At 52.7% G+C, this 19,225-nt stretch overlaps 8 protein-coding genes across 8 annotated transcripts; 4 read left to right on the top strand and 4 right to left on the bottom strand.

Annotated features, from left to right (window-relative positions):
- Positions 1-530: 530 nt before the first annotated feature.
- Z520_05877 (uncharacterized protein) lies at positions 531-1,394 on the top strand (the record flags this gene model as incomplete). The annotated part of the gene is made up of 1 exon (XM_016776380.1): positions 531-1,394. One exon carries the CDS (start codon positions 531-533, stop codon positions 1,392-1,394), a length of 864 nt encoding a protein of 287 aa, XP_016632699.1.
- Positions 1,395-2,115: 721 nt separating this feature from the next.
- Z520_05876 (uncharacterized protein) lies at positions 2,116-2,788 on the bottom strand (the record flags this gene model as incomplete). Its single annotated transcript, XM_016776379.1, has 3 exons — positions 2,116-2,487; positions 2,560-2,640; positions 2,711-2,788. The coding sequence occupies 3 exons, from the start codon at positions 2,786-2,788 to the stop codon at positions 2,116-2,118; spliced, it is 531 nt and encodes a 176-aa protein (XP_016632698.1).
- A 2,260-nt stretch (positions 2,789-5,048) lies between these two features.
- On the top strand, positions 5,049-5,764 carry Z520_05875 (uncharacterized protein; the record flags this gene model as incomplete). The annotated part of the gene is made up of 2 exons (XM_016776378.1): positions 5,049-5,076; positions 5,130-5,764. 2 exons carry the CDS (start codon positions 5,049-5,051, stop codon positions 5,762-5,764), a joined length of 663 nt encoding a protein of 220 aa, XP_016632697.1.
- A 278-nt stretch (positions 5,765-6,042) lies between these two features.
- Positions 6,043-7,313, bottom strand: Z520_05874 (uncharacterized protein; the record flags this gene model as incomplete). The annotated part of the gene is made up of 3 exons (XM_016776377.1): positions 6,043-6,932; positions 6,990-7,152; positions 7,209-7,313. The coding sequence occupies 3 exons, from the start codon at positions 7,311-7,313 to the stop codon at positions 6,043-6,045; spliced, it is 1,158 nt and encodes a 385-aa protein (XP_016632696.1).
- Positions 7,314-7,694: 381 nt separating this feature from the next.
- Positions 7,695-10,469, top strand: Z520_05873 (uncharacterized protein; the record flags this gene model as incomplete). The annotated part of the gene is made up of 3 exons (XM_016776376.1): positions 7,695-7,712; positions 7,766-7,878; positions 7,934-10,469. The coding sequence occupies 3 exons, from the start codon at positions 7,695-7,697 to the stop codon at positions 10,467-10,469; spliced, it is 2,667 nt and encodes an 888-aa protein (XP_016632695.1).
- A 405-nt stretch (positions 10,470-10,874) lies between these two features.
- Positions 10,875-12,809, top strand: Z520_05872 (uncharacterized protein; the record flags this gene model as incomplete). The annotated part of the gene is made up of 1 exon (XM_016776375.1): positions 10,875-12,809. One exon carries the CDS (start codon positions 10,875-10,877, stop codon positions 12,807-12,809), a length of 1,935 nt encoding a protein of 644 aa, XP_016632694.1.
- A 214-nt stretch (positions 12,810-13,023) lies between these two features.
- On the bottom strand, positions 13,024-14,435 carry Z520_05871 (uncharacterized protein; the record flags this gene model as incomplete). Its single annotated transcript, XM_016776374.1, has 3 exons — positions 13,024-13,721; positions 13,796-14,233; positions 14,333-14,435. The coding sequence occupies 3 exons, from the start codon at positions 14,433-14,435 to the stop codon at positions 13,024-13,026; spliced, it is 1,239 nt and encodes a 412-aa protein (XP_016632693.1).
- Positions 14,436-15,258: 823 nt separating this feature from the next.
- Z520_05870 (uncharacterized protein) lies at positions 15,259-18,993 on the bottom strand (the record flags this gene model as incomplete). The annotated part of the gene is made up of 18 exons (XM_016776373.1): positions 15,259-15,400; positions 15,447-15,507; positions 15,563-15,635; positions 15,773-16,071; positions 16,122-16,218; positions 16,402-16,423; positions 16,511-16,687; positions 16,774-17,055; positions 17,255-17,432; positions 17,528-17,634; positions 17,730-17,770; positions 17,856-17,895; positions 17,999-18,065; positions 18,161-18,272; positions 18,335-18,629; positions 18,678-18,691; positions 18,789-18,903; positions 18,953-18,993. 18 exons carry the CDS (start codon positions 18,991-18,993, stop codon positions 15,259-15,261), a joined length of 2,163 nt encoding a protein of 720 aa, XP_016632692.1.
- Positions 18,994-19,225: the final 232 nt, after the last annotated feature.

Genomic DNA, 19,225 nt, shown 5'->3' with positions numbered 1-19,225 from the left:
TCGAGCCAATTGCTAGGAAACGGTACTGAGGCATTTCAGGAAAACTCATAGTGCCAGCTAAAGGTGTAGAAGTGGCCCAAATCACCATCAAGGAGATGCGGCGGGAGGCTGAAAGTACAGGATGGGACTTTAATAGCGCTGCGAGACGATGCGAAGTGAGATGGAGGGAGCTGTAGGTTGAAATTTGGGACTGGCAACATGACGCCTGATTGGGTCAAGCTGAGTCGCCACAGTTTATATAATCACGTGTTTCATTGGCCGGATAAGTGTGGCTGAGCACTGCTAGCGAAGGCTTGATTGGTCAGGCTCTAAGGCACAGCAGCTGCCGATTACTCCGAGCAGGTGCCCAGATGTCCATGTGCGTCACTATCGCAGTCTGAGCCTCAACCGAGTATTTGCATTACTGTCGCGCCTCTCACTTCTCTACACATCTTCCTGATTCCGCAGGTAGCCCAGCAGTAGACATTTAAATCTATCGGCCTGCTGATCTTGAAGCTGTTCCACCTTCGCTTTCTACCACCGCGATCAACATGTCGACCCCGCCAGAACCCCCGCCATCTTACGACCAGGCTACAGGCTCATCCGGCAAAGCATCATCTAAACCTCAGAAATCATCCCACCTCGAAGTTCCCTCCGCCAAAAATGGGATCCCGACAGAGGCTCGCCGCTCTATGGAAGACCTCCAAAGACCCCTCCCTGATGGTTGGGTACGACAATATGACCCCAAAGAGAATCACCAATTCTTCGTAAATACCAAAGTCGATCCTCCAAAGTCATATTGGGAGCACCCTCTAGATATCCCCGATGTCGTAAAGAGTCTGAGCTCGGAAGAACGCGAAAGACTACAAGAAGAAGAGGACAGGTTGAGGAAGCAGGCCGCGCATTCCACAGAACACTCCGAAGATGAGCATGAGCACTTTCCACCAGAACTCCCCGCCCGTCCATCCTCCTCACAACAGCCCGGCCAAAAGAAGAGCCTCGGCGAGAAGCTGAAGGATAAAGTCACTGGCACGACGCATGATGAGCGGGTTCGCAGTCGCGCGCAACGAGCGGAAGAAGAGAGACAATACTACGAAGCACACATGAAGTTGAGGCAAGCAATGCAGCGAGCACAAGTGACTGGTCAGCCTCAATTCTTTGCCAAAGACAGAGACGGCAAGAACATCTACGTTGAGCCTCCTGGGGGTCCTGGGTATGGATATGGCGGATATGGACAAGGTGGCTACGGCGTCAATCCCTACGGAGGCGGACCGTATGCCGACCCGAATGCCAGATTTATTCGACCAGGCTATCCATACAATCGTCCATATGGCGCTTATCCTGGCGGAGGCTATGGGTTACCTATTGCAGGAGGTCTGCTTGGAGGTTTACTTCTCGGTGGATTGTTATTCTAGGCTTGCTTCACCAATGTATGAATGCGGCTATGGATGGCTTATTGGCTATTGCTACCGACTGGAATGGGATTTATGAACTTTCAGCACTGTTTTTCGCATCGATATCCTACCTAGCACTGCGTTATGGCTTGATACCACTGAATGACCGATATATCCCTTAATTGTTGCATGCTCTGACTTGTGCTCCGCCTTCCAGGCCAGTTGTTTTGTTATTCTTTCTCAAGCTCTACTCAATCGCTACCGGAATACCTAGATCGTCCCGTCAACGTCGCGGTTCCACACCTCGTATGACCTCATATCATATACCCAGGTACCATCCCCGGCGTTGCCTTACCTTAGCTCACCTCATCCTTCCCACCGTCGCGGTCGATCAGCTTATTCGTTGGGCATTCACCCACACTTTTTTCGCGGCCATGGTCTCCTCAGCCTAGTGTGTTGTACCACTTCCCTCGTTGTGGGACTGGAATATGGGAGGAAAGGGATGGATACTGATTGCTCTCACTATATATGCAACCGACTAAGGTTCCCAGGGACATATAATTTAAAAAGACGAGCTACCTGATTTAATGAAACCATCCGACCATCATGTCAGTTACTTTTGCATGTTCCTCGGGAGCCTGCGCACCCACTCTGTGTGAGGAAGAGACCCAAACCTGCAAAACCGAAAAGCCGCCGATTCGCCCCAAAGGGTTGCACGCATATATTCATCGCCATCCAGAGCTCATGATGAGTAGGTACAGGTCATACACATGACTGCCTCGTCAAAGGTGAGTTTCGTGCCATTGTCAGTCGACGCCGACGCCACGGCATCACCATCACACGCGGCGCTCCCGTCCCCAAGATCCACGCCGCTGGTGTAGAAAGTGCATTGGGCCGAGGAGAAGGACGCCGACGACGAACTGCGCACGTCCCCGGCAACCAGGGTGGCGCTTTTCAGGGAAGAGTCAAAGATCGTGGTGCCGCTTCCGATGAGCGGGCCGATGGGGTCGCGGGAGAGTGAGTACGGGACGGAGATGGGGACGATGGTTCCGGACGAGGTCGTCGCGGTGCCGACGGTGATGGAGGTCAGACCGAGAGGGATGCTGCCATCTTGCTGGGAAGGGAAAGAAAGACGTTAGCTCCCCGCACACTGGAGGGTAGAAGGGTACCTAGGAGAGGGCCATACTCGGGCGCGCAGTGTGGAATTGCAATCTGCCCCCTGTGGATCGCCTTCAGGAAGATCGCAGTCGTTTTGCTGGGGCGTGAGCTGTATAGTTCAAACATGTCAGTTAGCAACCTTGGAAGATATGACGACTTCGGGATTACCAGAAACATACACGAGCTTTCAAGGCAGCAGCGGAGACGCCGAGTGCCTGAAGAGCCAGAACGGCGGCAGTCAAAGATGGAAGCTGCATCCTTGCGACCGTTGAGGCTTTGTCCCAAGAGTATATCTAACTGTCGTTTTCAGGTCACAATCACCTCGTTCGTCGTAGTCGTAAAAATCAGAAATCTGTTTCTCCCATCGTTGGAAGAGATTGCCATGTTTCTATACTCCGGATCGGCGTCCGTATCATACTAAAGCGGTATACACGAAGCGACATGCAAACGATCACGATGACGCCTTGCCAGCAAATAGGAGCCGGACCGCTCTATGACAACAGTCAGATGATAATCATGATTCTTCGTTCCGGCATCTCAGCAATGTCAGCCTCGTGTTTCCTGCCTATAAGCGCCGAGCGCCAGCTGCATTTGGCAGGCGTCTCGGCTGCTCGAACTTCAGGCGAGCAATGGCAGTTCAGGCATTCAATCGCCGAATGCTGCTCGGCGGTTGTGAGCGTACAAACGATGATGATGAGGTAGATACGCTAAGGTACGAGTGGTGACAAAATCCTTCAGCTTCCTCCAGGAATTTTGAGGATGGGATCTGGGGAAGTACCTAGGTATGGAAAAGTGTCAGCCAATCTGACAAGGCTGACGAGCAAGCTCGGGCACTCAGCGTGAAGCCAGCACGAAGCCCAGATGCCAAGGTGGATGACAGTAGATGTTGGAGCACAAGGCTGAACCCCCTCATCGTGCACATCTTGTATCAATTGTACCTACCGATTGATCCGCTACACGTCATCCTCACCCGGCGCCATTAGTGATCGGCTTGCTGTTATTTTGAATACCAAAGCAAGTGATTTGTCGGTGGGCAGAGTCCAGAATGAACAAATCACCACATTGTGCCACGATTTACCTAGAAATGTGCCATAGGTAGACGAATCTCCCTTGCATATTAGCTTCTCCTGTTGTTTATCGCCCTCTCAAGGCACCTTCTCTATGTTGGATGTACTAGAGCCGGGGAAGAGGACGGACTTGATTGCAAGGGAGTGGGTAGAGCAATTTGGGATGATATAAGTCAGTACTGTGGCTATGAATCCAGCACTTCCCGCCCAGTGTAATGGCCTCGCTTGAAATTCCTTGAGTCGCACTTTTTGACAAGCAATCTGTCCCACCGTCTGGAAGAGAGATATATCAGAGGATGCAGCAGTACGGATCCGAGCTCACAGTGATCTTGGTCTAAAGAAGCCAGAAGCCCTGATATGTCGGTGTGATCATCAGCACAATCGTGTCGTCACAACGATCGAGGCCAAAACCAGTATGTAGTCTTATATCGCAGGATAGATAAAGGATGCCATCGACCAACCGTCGTGAATGCTACGCTCAGGAGCATTTTTCTGAGAAGTTGAAACACAGAAGAAGCTTTGGGACAAGATTCGCTTACCGCGAAAGGACACGAAGAACTTCAGCCTCAGCTCCCCGGCCGCGTCGAATGTTTATTCCAAGAGGACTTTCCGGAAGAGCTATGGCCAGAAGCCACTGCAGGTCTGTACAGCGATTCGATACCGCCACAATGATCATATCGTTTGCTTGTAGTCACGTCCGCAAAAACAATATGAGCCATCATACAGCGTCGTGGCGGCTGAGACATGCATGCTTCATAAGGGCACAAAATCGATGCGCTCAAGCTGGAGGGTGTTCTTCGTTCCGTTCGAGTTCTCGTGGCCGCTTTGGAAGGGGAGGAGGGCCAGCGACAAGGCGGACGCCAAGTACCAAGATATCAAGCTTTGAGGCTTCAGGGCATGGTCGCGTGCTCGATTGCGGACTGCCTCTCCTGCAGCATCAGTGATTCGTTACTCATACAGACAGACTACTTTTCAGTGAAACAGCCATAATGATGATGGACGACCAGATTCGAGCAGAAGTACAAACAATATTTGGCTGAGAGGTTGCAGTCGTTGTTTCGCTGATAGACGCTGTTGACACCCACGAAGGAACGGGGTCGTTACGGAGGAGCGTTGTTCCCTTTCGGGCGAGGACTTTCTGAGCGCGGATTTCGGCGCACCTGCCCGATTAGAAAAATATTGTTTGTTATCTGCGCGGGCGGGCAGCCTTGTTGCGCGCCATTGACATTCAGAAGGTGATAGACAAAGAACAGCACGACTCCGGAGTGACAAGCAAACAGGACAGGATCCTCGACACTGTATTGAAAGCACAAGAGTCACAATTCAGTTGATCTGTCCCTTAAACTGTCCCTCAATCTCTTCGTACTACAAATACCCTGCCCCGCTCCTCGCCTGCTCGCTGAAGCCCCGTCGTGGGCGACTTGACAAAGAATCACCAACTCGCGGAAAGATGGGCGAATACACGGCCTTTTTCTATGGTATGTCATCTTCCCTTGAGTGGTGGTCCATCTTCTGACTGAGGTACAAAAAGGAACCCTCATGGCCCCTTGCGTCCTCCACCGCGTCATCCACGGAACCCACACTCCCGAGCCGTGGCAGAAAGACCTGATCACTGTCCGCCCCGCCATGCTGCAAAACTATCGTCGACACAGGGTCAGACACGCAGATTACCCCGCCATAATACCACACTCCGGCTCGAAGGTGCGGGGTAGCCTAGTGACCGGCCTGACGCAGGGTGATATCTACCGGTTGGACATTTTCGAAGGCAGCCAGTACAAGAGGGATGTGGTGAAGGTACAAGTCTTGAAAGACGTCGAACTGGATCAAGCTGCCCCAGAACAAGACAAAGACCCCGAAGTCCTCGAAGAGGTCGAAGCACAAACATATGTCTGGCTTGAAGGCGAAACAACGTTAGAACCCCAAGAGTGGGATTTTGAAGCGTTTAAACGAGATAAGATGCATGCTTGGATGGGTATTAACGAGGACGATGATGTCGAGATTGACGAAGGCTTCGCTGACGTTGACAGGGCGGTCGCAGAGGAAGATTCACGGCGGACAGAGGGCAAGACACAGGAGAAAGAGGTGAATACTACGAAACATGACCCGATGGGCGGAAGAGGGGCCAACGGGCATATTACACAGCAGTTGAAGGATGCTGCCGTGTAGAATTTGTGGCTGCGCGAGACACATGGATAGACTCAAAGAACCACGAGGCGGCAATACCATTGTCGATAGAAATAGACGAGCTCCACAGCAAAAGGAAGATCTGACATTAGAAAGGTATTTTCGTAGCAATGCTAACCTCAGAAATAGCTCCACGCTTTGAGCACACCCACAACCCCGGAGCACAGCACCCGAAGCGAAGAATTGCCAGAACTCTTGCTTCTGGCCCATCTTAGCCAACCACCCTGTCAAGCTTGCTTGATCTCTGGTCTTGCACCCTCCTAGCGACGGCCATGGCTCCTCACGGCGCTGCCTTGCATCTGTTCCAGTTCCTGCTCTAACTGTTTGATTGCAGCATGAGTCGCCTCCAGGTCCTTGTTCAGGCGGTCTCTTTCGCCAATCAACTTCTGCTCCCATGCTCTGAATCTCTGTTCTTCCACCTTGACCTGCTCGGTGAATCTCTTTCTGAGTGCTTCTTCCTCTTCCTTGAACTTGGGGTTGTCCAGTTTTCTGGGCCTAGCCTCGCCGAACTTCCGTGTCTCCATCTGCTGCGCACGGTAGGCTTCATAGTGGTTCTCTTCAGTAGTGTGGATGAGGTCGAGCATGTGGGTTCGGATGAGGATCGATCGGAGTTTCTTGAAGTCACAGTGCTCTTCATTCTCAACCTCAGCCACACCCCAAGCGTATTGTCGGCCTTTGACGATCCGAGCATCAGAGGTCTTGACATCCTTCTCACTGCCGATGACGGCGAATGGCATAGCTGCCATCAGAGCACGAGCATGTTGAGCAGCAGCCTCGTCGTCATCTTCAATGGGGGGTTGGTAAATCTTGATGCCTTGTGCTTCAATGACAGCTCGAATACGGTGCTTGAAGCGGGCCAGATCAGCCGGGGAAAGGGTATCAGCCTTTGCGACAACCGGAATCAAGTTGACACGTGTGCATAGCCGCTTCATGACCTCAATGTCGAGAGGTTTCAAGGTATGGCCGGTGGGTCGGATGAAGTAGAGGCAGGCATGGACACGGAGATCGATCTTGTCTTGTCGCTTTGGCTGTTGCTCTTGCAACATATAGGATTCATGCTGGTCATCGAGGAATTCGATAATAGGCATCCAGGAGTCACGATTGTTGACATAGTCGCCGAAACCAGGAGTATCAATGACAGTGAGACGAACTAGCAGGATGTCAGGCAAGTGGCCATGAATGAATGCGCCTTTTATTTGGAGTGTACCTTTGAAGAACTTCTCTTCCAGCTCAGCCTTTGTGATTTCGATCTCGACTGTCTTATCAACTTGCTTCGCGTGTCGCCTCTTGTGATCTTGGTAGTTCTTGATGGTGGTGGAGAAGAGGGTGTTGATGAAGGTCGTTTTGCCCAAGCCTGACTCGCCGGCAACCTGAATGACAACAATTAGCATTTACCCGACAGACCTGAGAAGACATCCAGTCTTACCATGATGGTGAAAGCGGCGCCTCTCTTTGCGACAATCTTGTGTCGCTGGTTGGGCAAATTAGCAATGCCAATGGGCGATGCGGACTCGGCTGCTGCTGGCGCCATCTTGGTCGCAGGTTCTGAACAAAGACAATCAAAAAGAGAGATCAAGAACGAGAGACGTTGACCACGAGAGCCCGACTGAAGAAACGATCAAGAGGTGAAGGATGAAGAAGTGCAGTCTGGAAATGACAAGGTGGTTTGTGGTTAGGGGTTTCCCTCGATTGATCCTCCAGAAAGTGTAGGGACCGTCGCGCCCCTGAAACGCCAATTTTCACTAGCAGGACAGCGCAGGCTTGCCCCAGAATACGGCGTGCGCTTAACCCCAAACATACTAGTTCCGGAGAAAATCAATCATTTTCTCCGATAACTTTTTTTTGAAGCCGCAGTTTGGACACTGGGAATCATGCCCACATGCGCCGATCTGGATTGCACGGCCATGAGACAATGAAGACGGAATTCAAGGTATGTATGCAAGACACCGTCGTCGATGCTATCTCTCTAATACACTGTCGCAGTTTTCAAACCTCTTGGGTACTGTGTATCGTCAAGGCAATCTCGTCTTCACCCCGGACGGCAACTCTCTCCTCTCGCCAGTCGGCAATCGTGTGACAGTCTTTAATCTGACAAAGTGAGAATTCTCCTTGGAATCACCACGGGTTCGACTCTAACGTACTACTTCACAGAAACACAAGTTACACCTTCCCCTTTGCCCACCGAAAGAACATCACCCACCTCGACCTTTCGCCAGATGGGAGTCTCCTCCTCACTATTGATGAGGATGGCCGGGCAATACTCTCTATTTTCCCCCGAAGAGTGGCTATCTATCATTTCTCCTTCAAGTCGCCGGTAACGTCATTGGCATTCGCCCCAGACGGTCGTCATTTTGTTGTGGGACTCGGCAGGAAGATTCAGGCATGGCGGACACCCTCTACGCCAGGCGGGAATGCAGATGGAGACCTCGAGTTCGCTCCATTCATTTTGCATCGCGAATATGGAGGTCACTTTGACGACGTCAGGCACTTGCACTGGTCAGGCGACTCAAGGTTCTTCCTCAGCGCATCCAAGGACCTTACCGCCCGGATATGGAGTCTGGACCCAGAGGAAGGGTTCGAGCCGACTGTCCTCTCAGGTCATAGGCAGCAAGTCAAGGGTGTTTGGTTCTCCGCCGACCAGGAATCTATCTTCACAGTAAGCGAAGACGGCGCTCTCTTCCGCTGGGAGTATTCAGTCAGCCAACAAGCCGAAAACGACGAGTCGATAGAACCCCTTGATGAGAGGTGGCGCATTGTACAGAGGGACTATTTCATGCAGAACGCAAAGTTGAAATGCGCTTCGTACCATCCCTCGACCAATCTACTCACCGTCTGCTTCGACAACGGCCTGTTTTCCTTGTATGAGACCCCCTCTTTCTCCAACATCCACAGCCTGTCAATGGCCTCCTCGCCCATTTCAGCGGTGACCATCAACAGCACGGGTGAGTGGCTAGCGTTTGGCTCGTCCAAAACCGGTCAACTACTTGTGTGGGAGTATGCTTCGGAGTCAAACATCCTCAAGCAGTCTTCCCATCTTGACACCATGACGACTTTGACGTATTCTCCGGACTCTAGCCGCATCATTACTGGTGCCGATGACGGGCTGATCAAGGTCTGGGACGTCTCGTCTGGCTTTCACATTGCCACTTTTTCGGAACATAACTCTGCTGTCACCGCCTCTGCATACTCTAAAAGAGGCAACATTCTCTTTACTTCGTCTCTGGATGGATCAGTCCGAGCCTGGGATATGTTGAGGTATCGAAATTTTAGGACTTTTACCGCTCCGCAAAGGCTCTCATTCTCCTGTTTAGCCATCGACCCTTCTGCGGAGGTCGTCTGCGCCGCTTCCCACGATTCTTTCGACATTTATCTATGGTCAGTCCAGACCGGAGCTCTTCTCGACCAGCTGGCAGGCCACGAGGGACCGATATCTACACTAGCCTTTACTCCTGACGGCCGACACCTCGTCTCTGGATCCTGGGATCACACCATTCGAGTATGGTCTGTCTTTGACCGATCACAAGCGTCGGAGACGTTACAGCTCATGTCCGACCTGCTTTGTATTGCAGTTCGGCCTGACTCTGCACAAATTGCAGCCTCTACCCTTGATGGGCAGCTTACCTTTTGGAATCTGAACACTTCGATACAAGAATCTGGCTTTGACGGTCGTCGAGATGTCAGTGGAGGTCGGACGTTGACTTCCCGACGTACAGCAGCTTCAACCCCCGGAACCAAATCCTTCAATTCGATCGTATATTCTGCGGACGGTAGCTGCCTGCTTGCAGCTGGCAATAGCAAATACATCTGCTTATACTCGGTTAGCACGCTGACGTTAATCAAGAAGTTTACCATTTCCATCAACCTGAGTCTGGATGGAACTCAGGAGTTCTTGAACTCGGCGGCTATTATGTCCAACGGCCTGCCCAAAGACATGCTGGACACAGAAGGCGAGGCCAGCGACCTCGAAGACCGCATCGACCGTAGCCTCCCGGGCGTGAAACGTGGTAAAGACGCCACAGCGAGAACCATTCGTCCAGAAATCAGGGTCGCTGACGTCGAGTTTGCACCAACTGGGAGAAGTTTCTGTGCAGCCAGTACTGAAGGTCTTTTGATTTACAGCCTTGACAACGCGGGAATGGAAGATTTCGATCCATTTGATCTCGACATCGATGTTACTCCGCAGAATGTTCGAGCTATCCTGGCACAAGATGAGCCCGAGTATCTCAAGGCCCTCATCATGGCATTCAGACTGAATGACAAGCCTTTGCTCCGACAGGCCTATGAGTCAGTACCATACGGGTCTATTCCGCTGCTTGTCCGTGAACTGCCGAGAGTGTATCTCGGGAAATTGTTGATGCTCGTTGCCCAGCAGATGGAAAACAACCCTCATTTGGAGTTTGCACTTCGTTGGTTGGGTGAGATATTGAGTGTTCATGGTCGATACATCAAGGAGAGGCATGGCGAATTTGCTGCTGAACTCCGCTCGATCCTCCGCGGAGTCGACGGCGTGGGAAAAACAGTGCGCAGTCTCAGTGAGCGAAACGTTTTTGAGATTGAATTCTTGTGCCAACAGCCAAAAGGCAGCAATAAGCTGCCGTCGGAGAGTTTGGATCGATATGGTCATCACTCGAATGGAAAGATGGTCAATTCCGGAGATAATGAGGCCGAGTGGATTGGCCTGGATTGATACCTTCCTCTCCAATATTGTGTAAGCAATGATACCCACGAGCAAAAGGAGACGAACAGATGTACAGGGCTTCAAATGAGGTAATAGCTATTGACGAAAGGAACATAGTCGAATTAACATAGTCCCGAATGCATTCGACTGTAGCTGAATCCAATAACATCTATGGATGTGTGACAATGCTTCTATTGTAGGTCCAGTTATGAGGCTGCGGCCCCTTTTTTGGTCTTTGTTATTCATCGGCTTTATGTGTTAGCGCCTTGGCATTAGAGTACTTTCATTTTTTTCTGGCTCGAAGCAACAACGGCTTCACTAGGAAGTGACCATTTCCTTGCTCGAGGTCGAGCAACCGTCTACCGAACGCTGCGTCGCCGACTCAAGTCATCAAGATACCATGAAGCTGCTATCATGACAGGTGGTCTTCTAGAACAGGGACGAGGGCTCCGGCTACCCCTTGACCCGGTGTGGACATCAGAAGATGAATACATCCAGTCGGCACTGACCTTCGCCACGACCTCTGATCTCTTTCGGAATCTCTGTGGTGGAGTCCACATTCTTGACTTCCTGACGCGAGAACCGGACCTTTACACGACGGTCCTGCCTCAGGAATGGCGTGACTGGTTTGACACGGTGGACATTGACGATGTGCTCGATCTGCTTCTCCGAAACAATTTAAAAGACTATTATTCCCCGATCTCGACATTCACAGCCTCCAACTCCAGCCCTTCCTCTCCTCCGGCAAGCCTGCTGGACTATGTACAGACAATCCGTAAACACTGCCTTCGTCGGGACTTCACGCCCGTCTCGGACGACGTGACAGACATGCCAAGACAGCTCTCGGTGGGCATGAAGACCAAGAAGGTCCACGAGGTCACAAACTTCGCGGCATACGTGGACAAGCTCTCAGAGGACATCTCCCAGCGACTCGACGAACCACTCTCGGTCATCGACTTCGGGTCCGGGCAGAATTACCTGGGTCGGACGCTGGCGTCGCCGCCCTACAACAAGCACGTGGTGGCCATTGAGCGGAAACATCACAACATCGCCGGCGCGAGAACGATGGATGTGCATGTGAAGCTGGCGCAGAAGGAGAAGATTATGCGCAACAAGAAGGAATGGAAGCGGCAGATGGAGGGGCGCGGCAAGGACGGCAACGGCATGCCCACTCCTCCACCGTCGTCCTCAGAAGAGCCGGACACGGCGGACCACTCGTCAGTGCCGGTGCCGGTGCCGGTGCCGGAGATGTTCGCTGCGGCAAAGATTCTGGATAATAACGACTTCGATCCCGACAGGGGGTCCATGACGTACATCGAGCATGACGTCCAGGACGGATATCTGGAGAATATTCTCTACCCGATGGACGCAAGTCAGAAAGAAGAAGGAGGATATCAACAACAACCGGAGAACATCGCAGGCCCTCCGACAACAGCACCAACAACAAACAGACCAGTCAGCGGATACAAAAACAAGAACAGGGCCAGGGCCAAGACGATGGTTGTATCGCTGCACTCATGCGGCAACCTATCTCACCACGCTTTGCGCTCTCTCACACTAAACCGCAGCGTCTGCGCCGTCGCCATCATCGGGTGCTGCTACAACCTAGTAACAGAACGGCTGGGCCCTGCGAGCTACAAGCTGCCGCGGCTGCGGCCGAACCACCCGCGGCTGGAGGCGACGGGGTCGGCGTACGACCCGCACGGATTTCCCTTGTCGCGCGCTTTGGAGGACTTTCAACTTGCCGACGGCGGGCGCGGGGTGAGGCTCAACATCACGGCGCGCATGATGGCCGTGCAAGCCCCATATAACTGGGGGCCCGAGGACAGCGAGGCATTCTTTCGGAGACACTTTTACCGCGCGCTATTGCAGCGCATTTTGCTCGATTTAGGCGTGGTCAAGCAGTCTGCCTCTCCCGACGCGAGCCTAGCGAAGGAGGGCGAACAGGTCGTGGGCGGCAGCAGTGGCAACGGCACGCCCCTGATCATCGGTTCCCTGCGCAAAGCCTGCTTCGCCAACTTCCGCGCCTACGTGCACGGCGCACTGACCAAGCTCTGCGCCGACCCCATCGAGGGTGCCGCAGTCGCCCGCCTGACGCAGGACAAGATCACGGACGAAGTCATCGACGCGTACGAACGACAATTCCTGTACGCCAAGAAACAACTAGCCGTCATCTGGAGCCTGATGGCCTTCAGCGCGGGTGTCGTCGAGAGTATTATTGTTGCGGACCGCTGGCTGTTTCTGTGCGAGCAAGCCGACATCGTTGAGGATTGCTGGGTCGACGTCGTCTTCGACTACAAGCAGAGTCCGCGGAATTTTGTCGTCGTGGGGATTAAGAAGCAGGGTTGAAAGGGGACAGCTCACCGAAGCAGATTGAAGCGAAAATCAGTTCTCCCATGTACTATCGTTTCTTTTCTATGTGGGCAGAGGGGATCTACGGACTGAATTCGTCTATATCCATCCCGGCGAACAGAACAGGGGCTGCAGCACAAACCATACCTTATCAACAAGTGATCACTCCAAATGATCATCACATGCAGGCACAACCAACAGATCTCTCGCTCTACAGCTTCGTGATCGGCGTAACACCCTCCAAAAACCCACCCCTGACCACCGCCGAGATCAACTGATTCGCAATGGCCGTGGGAGGCGGCAACCTCAGATTTCCCTCCTTGTACCCCTCGGGCGCCGGGTCTCCCAGCCCGCTCGTCCCGTTCTGCAGCGCCTCCTGGATCTCTTCCAGGGTGAACCACTTGGCGACCTCGAGTTCGGGGTCGTACTCCAGCTTGATCTCCTCGTCCTCTGGGGATGCCGCCTGCGCGATGGCGCCGATCATCAGGTTCGCCGGATACGGCCAGGGTTGCGTGGAATGCACGAGGACCCGCGACAGGACGACGCCAGACTCTTCCCAGACCTCGCGTCGCACGGCGTCCTCGACGCTTTCGGCCGGTTCAATGAAGCCCGCTAGCGTGGAGAACCAGTGAGGCGGCCAGCGCTTTTGTCGGCCCAGCAGGAGTCGTTTGCTGTCGTGACTGAGCACCGCGACGATGATGGTGGGATCGGTGCGGGGGAATGTGAGATTCGAGAGGGTGGTCCGGGTCGAGCACGGTTCTCGCTCCTGGGGATTTTCCGCCTTGTCTTTTGGCGGACAGACTCGCTTGGCTCCCCCGTGGACCGAGAGGGTTCTATGGCCGCACGTGCCGCAGAAGGTGTTGCGGTAGTTCCAGTCGAGGTAGTGGCGGCCCTGCGCGTACTGGGCGGCTTTGTTCACCCGGAGAGTCAGCATTACCCTTCGTAGACCAAATGCCTTTCTGCAAGGAAAAGAGAAAACTCACCAATGTCAGCCGGGAAGTTCATAGCCCGCATGCCCTCACTAAATTTCAGCCCTTGTTCCAGCAACGAGTCGATCAACTCCTTGGCCTCCTTCTCATAGGTCCTCTTGGGCGTGATGTCCAACGCCCAGTGCGGCGCACCCGTGAAAACCTTGTACGAGAAGCCATCGGTGACATTCTCATCCAAGCCCAAAAAGACCAATTGCGGGATGTCTACGCTCGAGTCAAAGTCATCCACGATCTCTTTTTCCGTCCGCTCGAACGGATTGTTGGGGAGGAGCGTCTTGACCTCGTCGTGGGTCGCGAAGTGGATCTCGGTCGGCGTCTTTATCAGCGGGGAGAGGGTCTTGTAGACGAGGAACCGCGCTGACGGGTGCGCGAACGCCCCGGCGAGGAAGGTGTAGTCATCGCGCAGGAACGAGACTCGATTGATGGGCGAGCCTGAAAACCAAAATGTGTCAGTCCCCTCTGCTCCAATCGCCACCCCCCAAGGAAACCCTGGATCACCCCCCGGCAGGTTGTCCAAAGCAGGCAGCTCACCTCCAAAGTAATTCGTCACCTCCTTCCCGAACTTGCGCCCGAGCGGAGAGTCCTTGTCCAGATGCGCCGGACGCGGTAAATCCGGGTGAGGGATGGCGGCCATGGTGTTCAGTTCGGTGACAATGTGCGGAGCGCGGACGCCCGAATGAGCCAACGATCGTCTATTATGCTGCCCAACGCAACGGAATCCAAGTCTATGATGATGATGGCGTGTGATGCATAAAGAGGAGGAGCAGGTTCTGAGCATATAAAAGCAAACACCGCAACCTTGGATCGAAACACACGAAAACAAACAGGACTTGGGTGTTCAGGAGGAAACAAAATACAGATTTTCTATGACAAATGCGGGAAAAGATGAGAAATGGGGAAATGAGAGGGGGGAAAGGTAGATGACGGCGCCCCCAAACGAGCAGGTTACTACTGTAAGTACCTAGGTGCTGGATGGGGAATGATAAAGCCAATCCCAAAGATAGAGAGAAATAAAACACCCACCGAGAAACCCCAGCAAGGAGCAGCAGCAGCAGCAAGCAAGCAATCAACCCCTCGATTACATGATCTCAATCTTTGTGAATCTCGCAAATGGTCATTGATTGATTGATTTGTCTGCCTCGGGATTCGGGACATGGATGCCGCCCCATTGAGACGCGGCGAGGCGGCCGAACAGGGAGATCTTAACCCCTCACACGTGACAAGCCCCGCCCAGCCAGCCAGCCAGCGAGATCTATCGCCGTGGCCGGTATCGGACTCTCCGAGCTGGCGGAATCCTTGGCATCAATCTGGACAGGACATTTCGTCACAGAACCACTAAGGGGAAATGTTGATTTCTATCTGTTTCTTCTCGCAGTCATGGAGAGGGGTGGACGTCTACACTAGCAAATATCCAACATAATCCTAGATGCAGCTACACACTGGTGCACTGTAATCGCTCATGTGCCATTGCTCTCTCCACCCGTCTTCTTCGCGTTATCCTCGAGTACCTTGACTGCGTTCTCCATCTTGCGGTACTGCGCCGTGAAGCTGGGGTATAAGAACGGCCGCATATCGTACCGATGGTCGTCCGGCGAATACCTGAGCAATGGTTAATACGGACGGTTGTCCCACGACTATTACTTACTGTTCCATGTGCAGTCCGGGCGTCAGGGTGGTTTGTTTGTGTCTGTTGATTGCATAATAATCTTTTTTTATTCCATGTCAGTCACGAGAGACCACGCCGGTAGAGAGGATACTCACAAAAGAATTTCCGCACTTTCTCGTACACGGCGCGCGGCGTCATGCTCGCACCGTGTGCCACGCTGTGTACGTACTGTGGATCCGAGTGCGCGCCGCGAGCTTCTGTTGCTATCGTCTCTGGGTCTGGTGGCGCGGATGTCCAGATAGGGAGGAGCTGGACATGGAAACGTTATTGTGGCTCACGAAGAGGGGATATTGAAGTATTTCTACCTTCTCGAAGACGCCCCATGGGCCGAGACGTCCAACCTTGCGCAGCCGACCCAGCACGCTGAGTTCGGCGTAAGTCATGCCCATTTCTTCCTCGTCAGACTGGGTGTGGGCATCGGCGTTAGTCGTCGGGATGAGCTCGGCGGTTGGCGTAGCGTCGAGGAAGCCCTGTAAAAGTGGCAGGTCGAGATTGTCTCGGGCGTGAGCCAGAAACATTCGAAGGTCGACCTTGGATATACCGCCGATCGGGTTTATGTCGGCGCTGCTCGCATCGTACTTTGTCAGGTAGCCACGGAGTTGCTCTGATCTGATCAGTAAAAGCGTTGAGTTGGTAGAGAGTAGATCTAAGTACCGTCGACGTTGGCAGAGCCCAGAACCAGAAGACCGCCGCCTCCTTTGCGCTTTCTGACACTTGGCAAGAGTTGGGCACTAATGAACGTTAGCCAAAGCTGTACCCAATTGCAACAGGAAGAGGACAATCTCCCAGTCTCCGAGGAGCTTCGCTCTGGGAATACGTACAAAAAGTAAGCTATAACCATCTGTAAATTGCCACTTCGTTAGCTCATTGGTCGTTCATGCAAGTCCAAAAGCTTGATCAAACACTTTCAGCGCTTCGGATTGAGATAACTTACACGTATACGCGCTTGGATGTTTCTGGTACTCGTTAGCCGATATATGGAAACGCAGAGAGAGAGACGAAAGCTCTTGGGACGGAACAGGCTGTTATTGAGGCAGACGTACTGTAAGGCAAGCCCTTCGGACTTATTTTCGGAAGTAAAACTCGGTGTGAATCCGGTGACGGTGGTGAAGAGAGTGGTCAGGGCCGAAACAACGCCGTCAATGTTGAGGTCGACGTGATAAGATCCGATCGCTTTCGCAAGTGCTGCCGCTCTGGACCTAGTCTCCTTGCTACTGTTCCTGCTGTCTATTAGCACTGAATGTTGGAGCGCATGAAGAAAAAGTGAGGTCTTATGCTTTTGCATTGTCGGACAGTGTTCACGTACTTCGAGCCCATGTAAGTGGAGTGGAAAATGTGACCACAGATCTCTTGTGGGCTGGACGGGGTCCAGTCATCCGCCTGTGCGCAGACTCGACGAAGATCGTTCAGAACAAGCTCCTTGGTGTGGGCCAGGGTTTGATCAGATGTGACAGCATCATAAAGTAGCCGGCACATTGAAAACACAAGCACAGCCGTTGATGCTGAGTCGATACCACCAGATAGGGGCAAAAAATAGCCCGCAGTTCTGGAGCGCCTAAGGTAGTCCCAGAGCCAAAGAGCAGGAGCACTGGTCATGGGGAAAGGTCCGTTAGCAATAGACCACTTTGATTGGATAGGTCAAATAGAAAGATTGTTGGGAGAGCAGATCCTAGATCCTGGATAGATCGGCGAATTTGGGGATGGAGGCTGAACCAAGCAGTGCTGGTCCTCTTGCTTCCCTCGAGATGTGCACATGAACGTTTCCAGGGATATGGAAGACCACTTACAATTGAATTTCCTCGGCGGCAGAATGATAGCGAATTGAGATATCTGGAGAGAGGGCGATTAATTTTCCGGTCTGCTCAAAGCCCGGGTGCATCAAGCGGATGTCGACAGGTATTCGGGGGTATGGCGCAGCCTGGGCACCCTGGAGATTTCGCGAATGAGAAACGCGGAATGATCGCACTACCAACTGGTTAGAACCAACCACTGGTACAGGTGTGGTTTGAGAAAGGCGGTAAAGCTCAGTGGTGGACGGAGTCCTTTCCAGCATCACGTACCGTCCTCGAGATCGACGTTTGCAGTGATAGTCTCGACGTCGTTCAAGCTGAACTGGCTTCCTTGAGCTAGAAGTCTGCCGTTCACAAAGATCATGGCGCACCCATCACTTCTCATTTGTTAGCACGAAAGTTTATGTCAGAACAGGTGGCAGGCAAAGACAATGATGAGACATCATTGGGACAGCTTTCGGTCGGGACATACTAGTACAGTCTGTCTCCGGAGCAGCCTCGTTGATTGGAGTACTATTGGGCATTAGCACTGGAAGTATTCAAACACAGAACAGGGAGAAGAAGGGCATCATTTGAGGAGGTTTTCAGGATCACGTACCACGTATATTCCACCGTTCTGTCTTGTAGCCTCTCGAATGCTACAGCCACGAAGTCAGCCTCGTCGCTCAGCTCGTCTAGCTCAAGGTTCGGGACGTCAAGCATCCAGATTCCACACAAACTTGGACATGGTCGAGGACTCACAGAGAGACACGGGTTTGGAGCTTTCGCAGTTCATAATGCGAGCCACTGGAATTAACAAAGATCTCAACTGATGACTCATTAGCGACGAAAGGCCAAACAGCGAGAGATAGGAGAAGAGGACAAGAGCCTAGCATTAACAGAACAGCTCTCAAGTCGACATACCGCCATTCAATCCCATGTGAATATGAGGAGCATTTGGAGTGAATAGCTCTTCGCACGTCTCTGCACCGACCAGAGTATCGATGGTCTGGAGGACTCCATCTCCGAATGGTGCCTATCATCGTTAGATCGATCAGAGCTCTAGAGCGGCGGTCATGAACACAGGCTTTGACATACTGTCCGCTGGCCGGTGACGCTGCTGATTGCATCTTCGAGCGGGTAGTCTTCAACTTCTCGTCGCCGTGTCCAAGGAGTGAACCATCGAGACTCAAAGTAGTTGCCTTCCTCGCACATGGCCATCTTGGGACGGATGAGAAGGATCTTCTTGTTCAAGACAATGACTCTGCAGTTGTAGCGGACTGAATTGTGGCGCACGGGCATGCCGATGTCGAGAATACAGTCGCTGACGTCTGGGTGGGTGATGATGGTCGCCAGCGATTCCCAGCAATGAAGAAAGAGGTCGCCCTCCAAGCTGCTATGGTTAGCGGCAACTGAGGAGATCGTAGGTCATAAGGCTTACTAGTGGTCCGCACACTGATGACTAGTTAGCACGACCAGTCGTTTCGGAATAGACAGAGTTGAAAATATAGAGACTTGGACAATACACGGGCATCATGCCGGGACCACGTACTCCATATCCACAAACCTCCAGCTCAGGACCGACTCTGAGTCGAGCCCCCGCTGCTTTGGCCTGCTGGATGCTAGTAATTATGCGCTCTGCATTGCCATCGAAATCAAGTGACCACCTGGAATGTGTCAGAGGTTGTCCTGGTCGGGCTCGAGGTACGGACTTACTGGTTGAGAGAGCAAGTTGCTACTGTGACAAGCTTGCCCATTTTCGACAGCGATACCTATCCGCTCTGCCCCGAACCCCGATTTGAACGAGAAGTGTGTCTGTATAAGTGGAAGCAAAATGGTACGGAAGATGAGTCACGAGGTTGGCTTGAGGAATCAAGGCTGTCAGGACTGCCTCACTTGCAAAATCTAGTAACATTAGCTGGCTACCAGAGAATCCGGAACGCTTTCCGTCCGCCCTGAAATGACGGCCTTACCAGACTTGATTGCGCT

Source organism: Fonsecaea multimorphosa (genome assembly GCF_000836435.1).
Source record: "Fonsecaea multimorphosa CBS 102226 unplaced genomic scaffold supercont1.10, whole genome shotgun sequence".
In the NCBI taxonomy this organism is placed as follows: Eukaryota; Fungi; Ascomycota; class Eurotiomycetes; order Chaetothyriales; family Herpotrichiellaceae; genus Fonsecaea; species Fonsecaea multimorphosa.
Note: the sequence above shows the minus strand (reverse complement) of the source record. Positions and strands in the feature narration are given on the sequence as shown.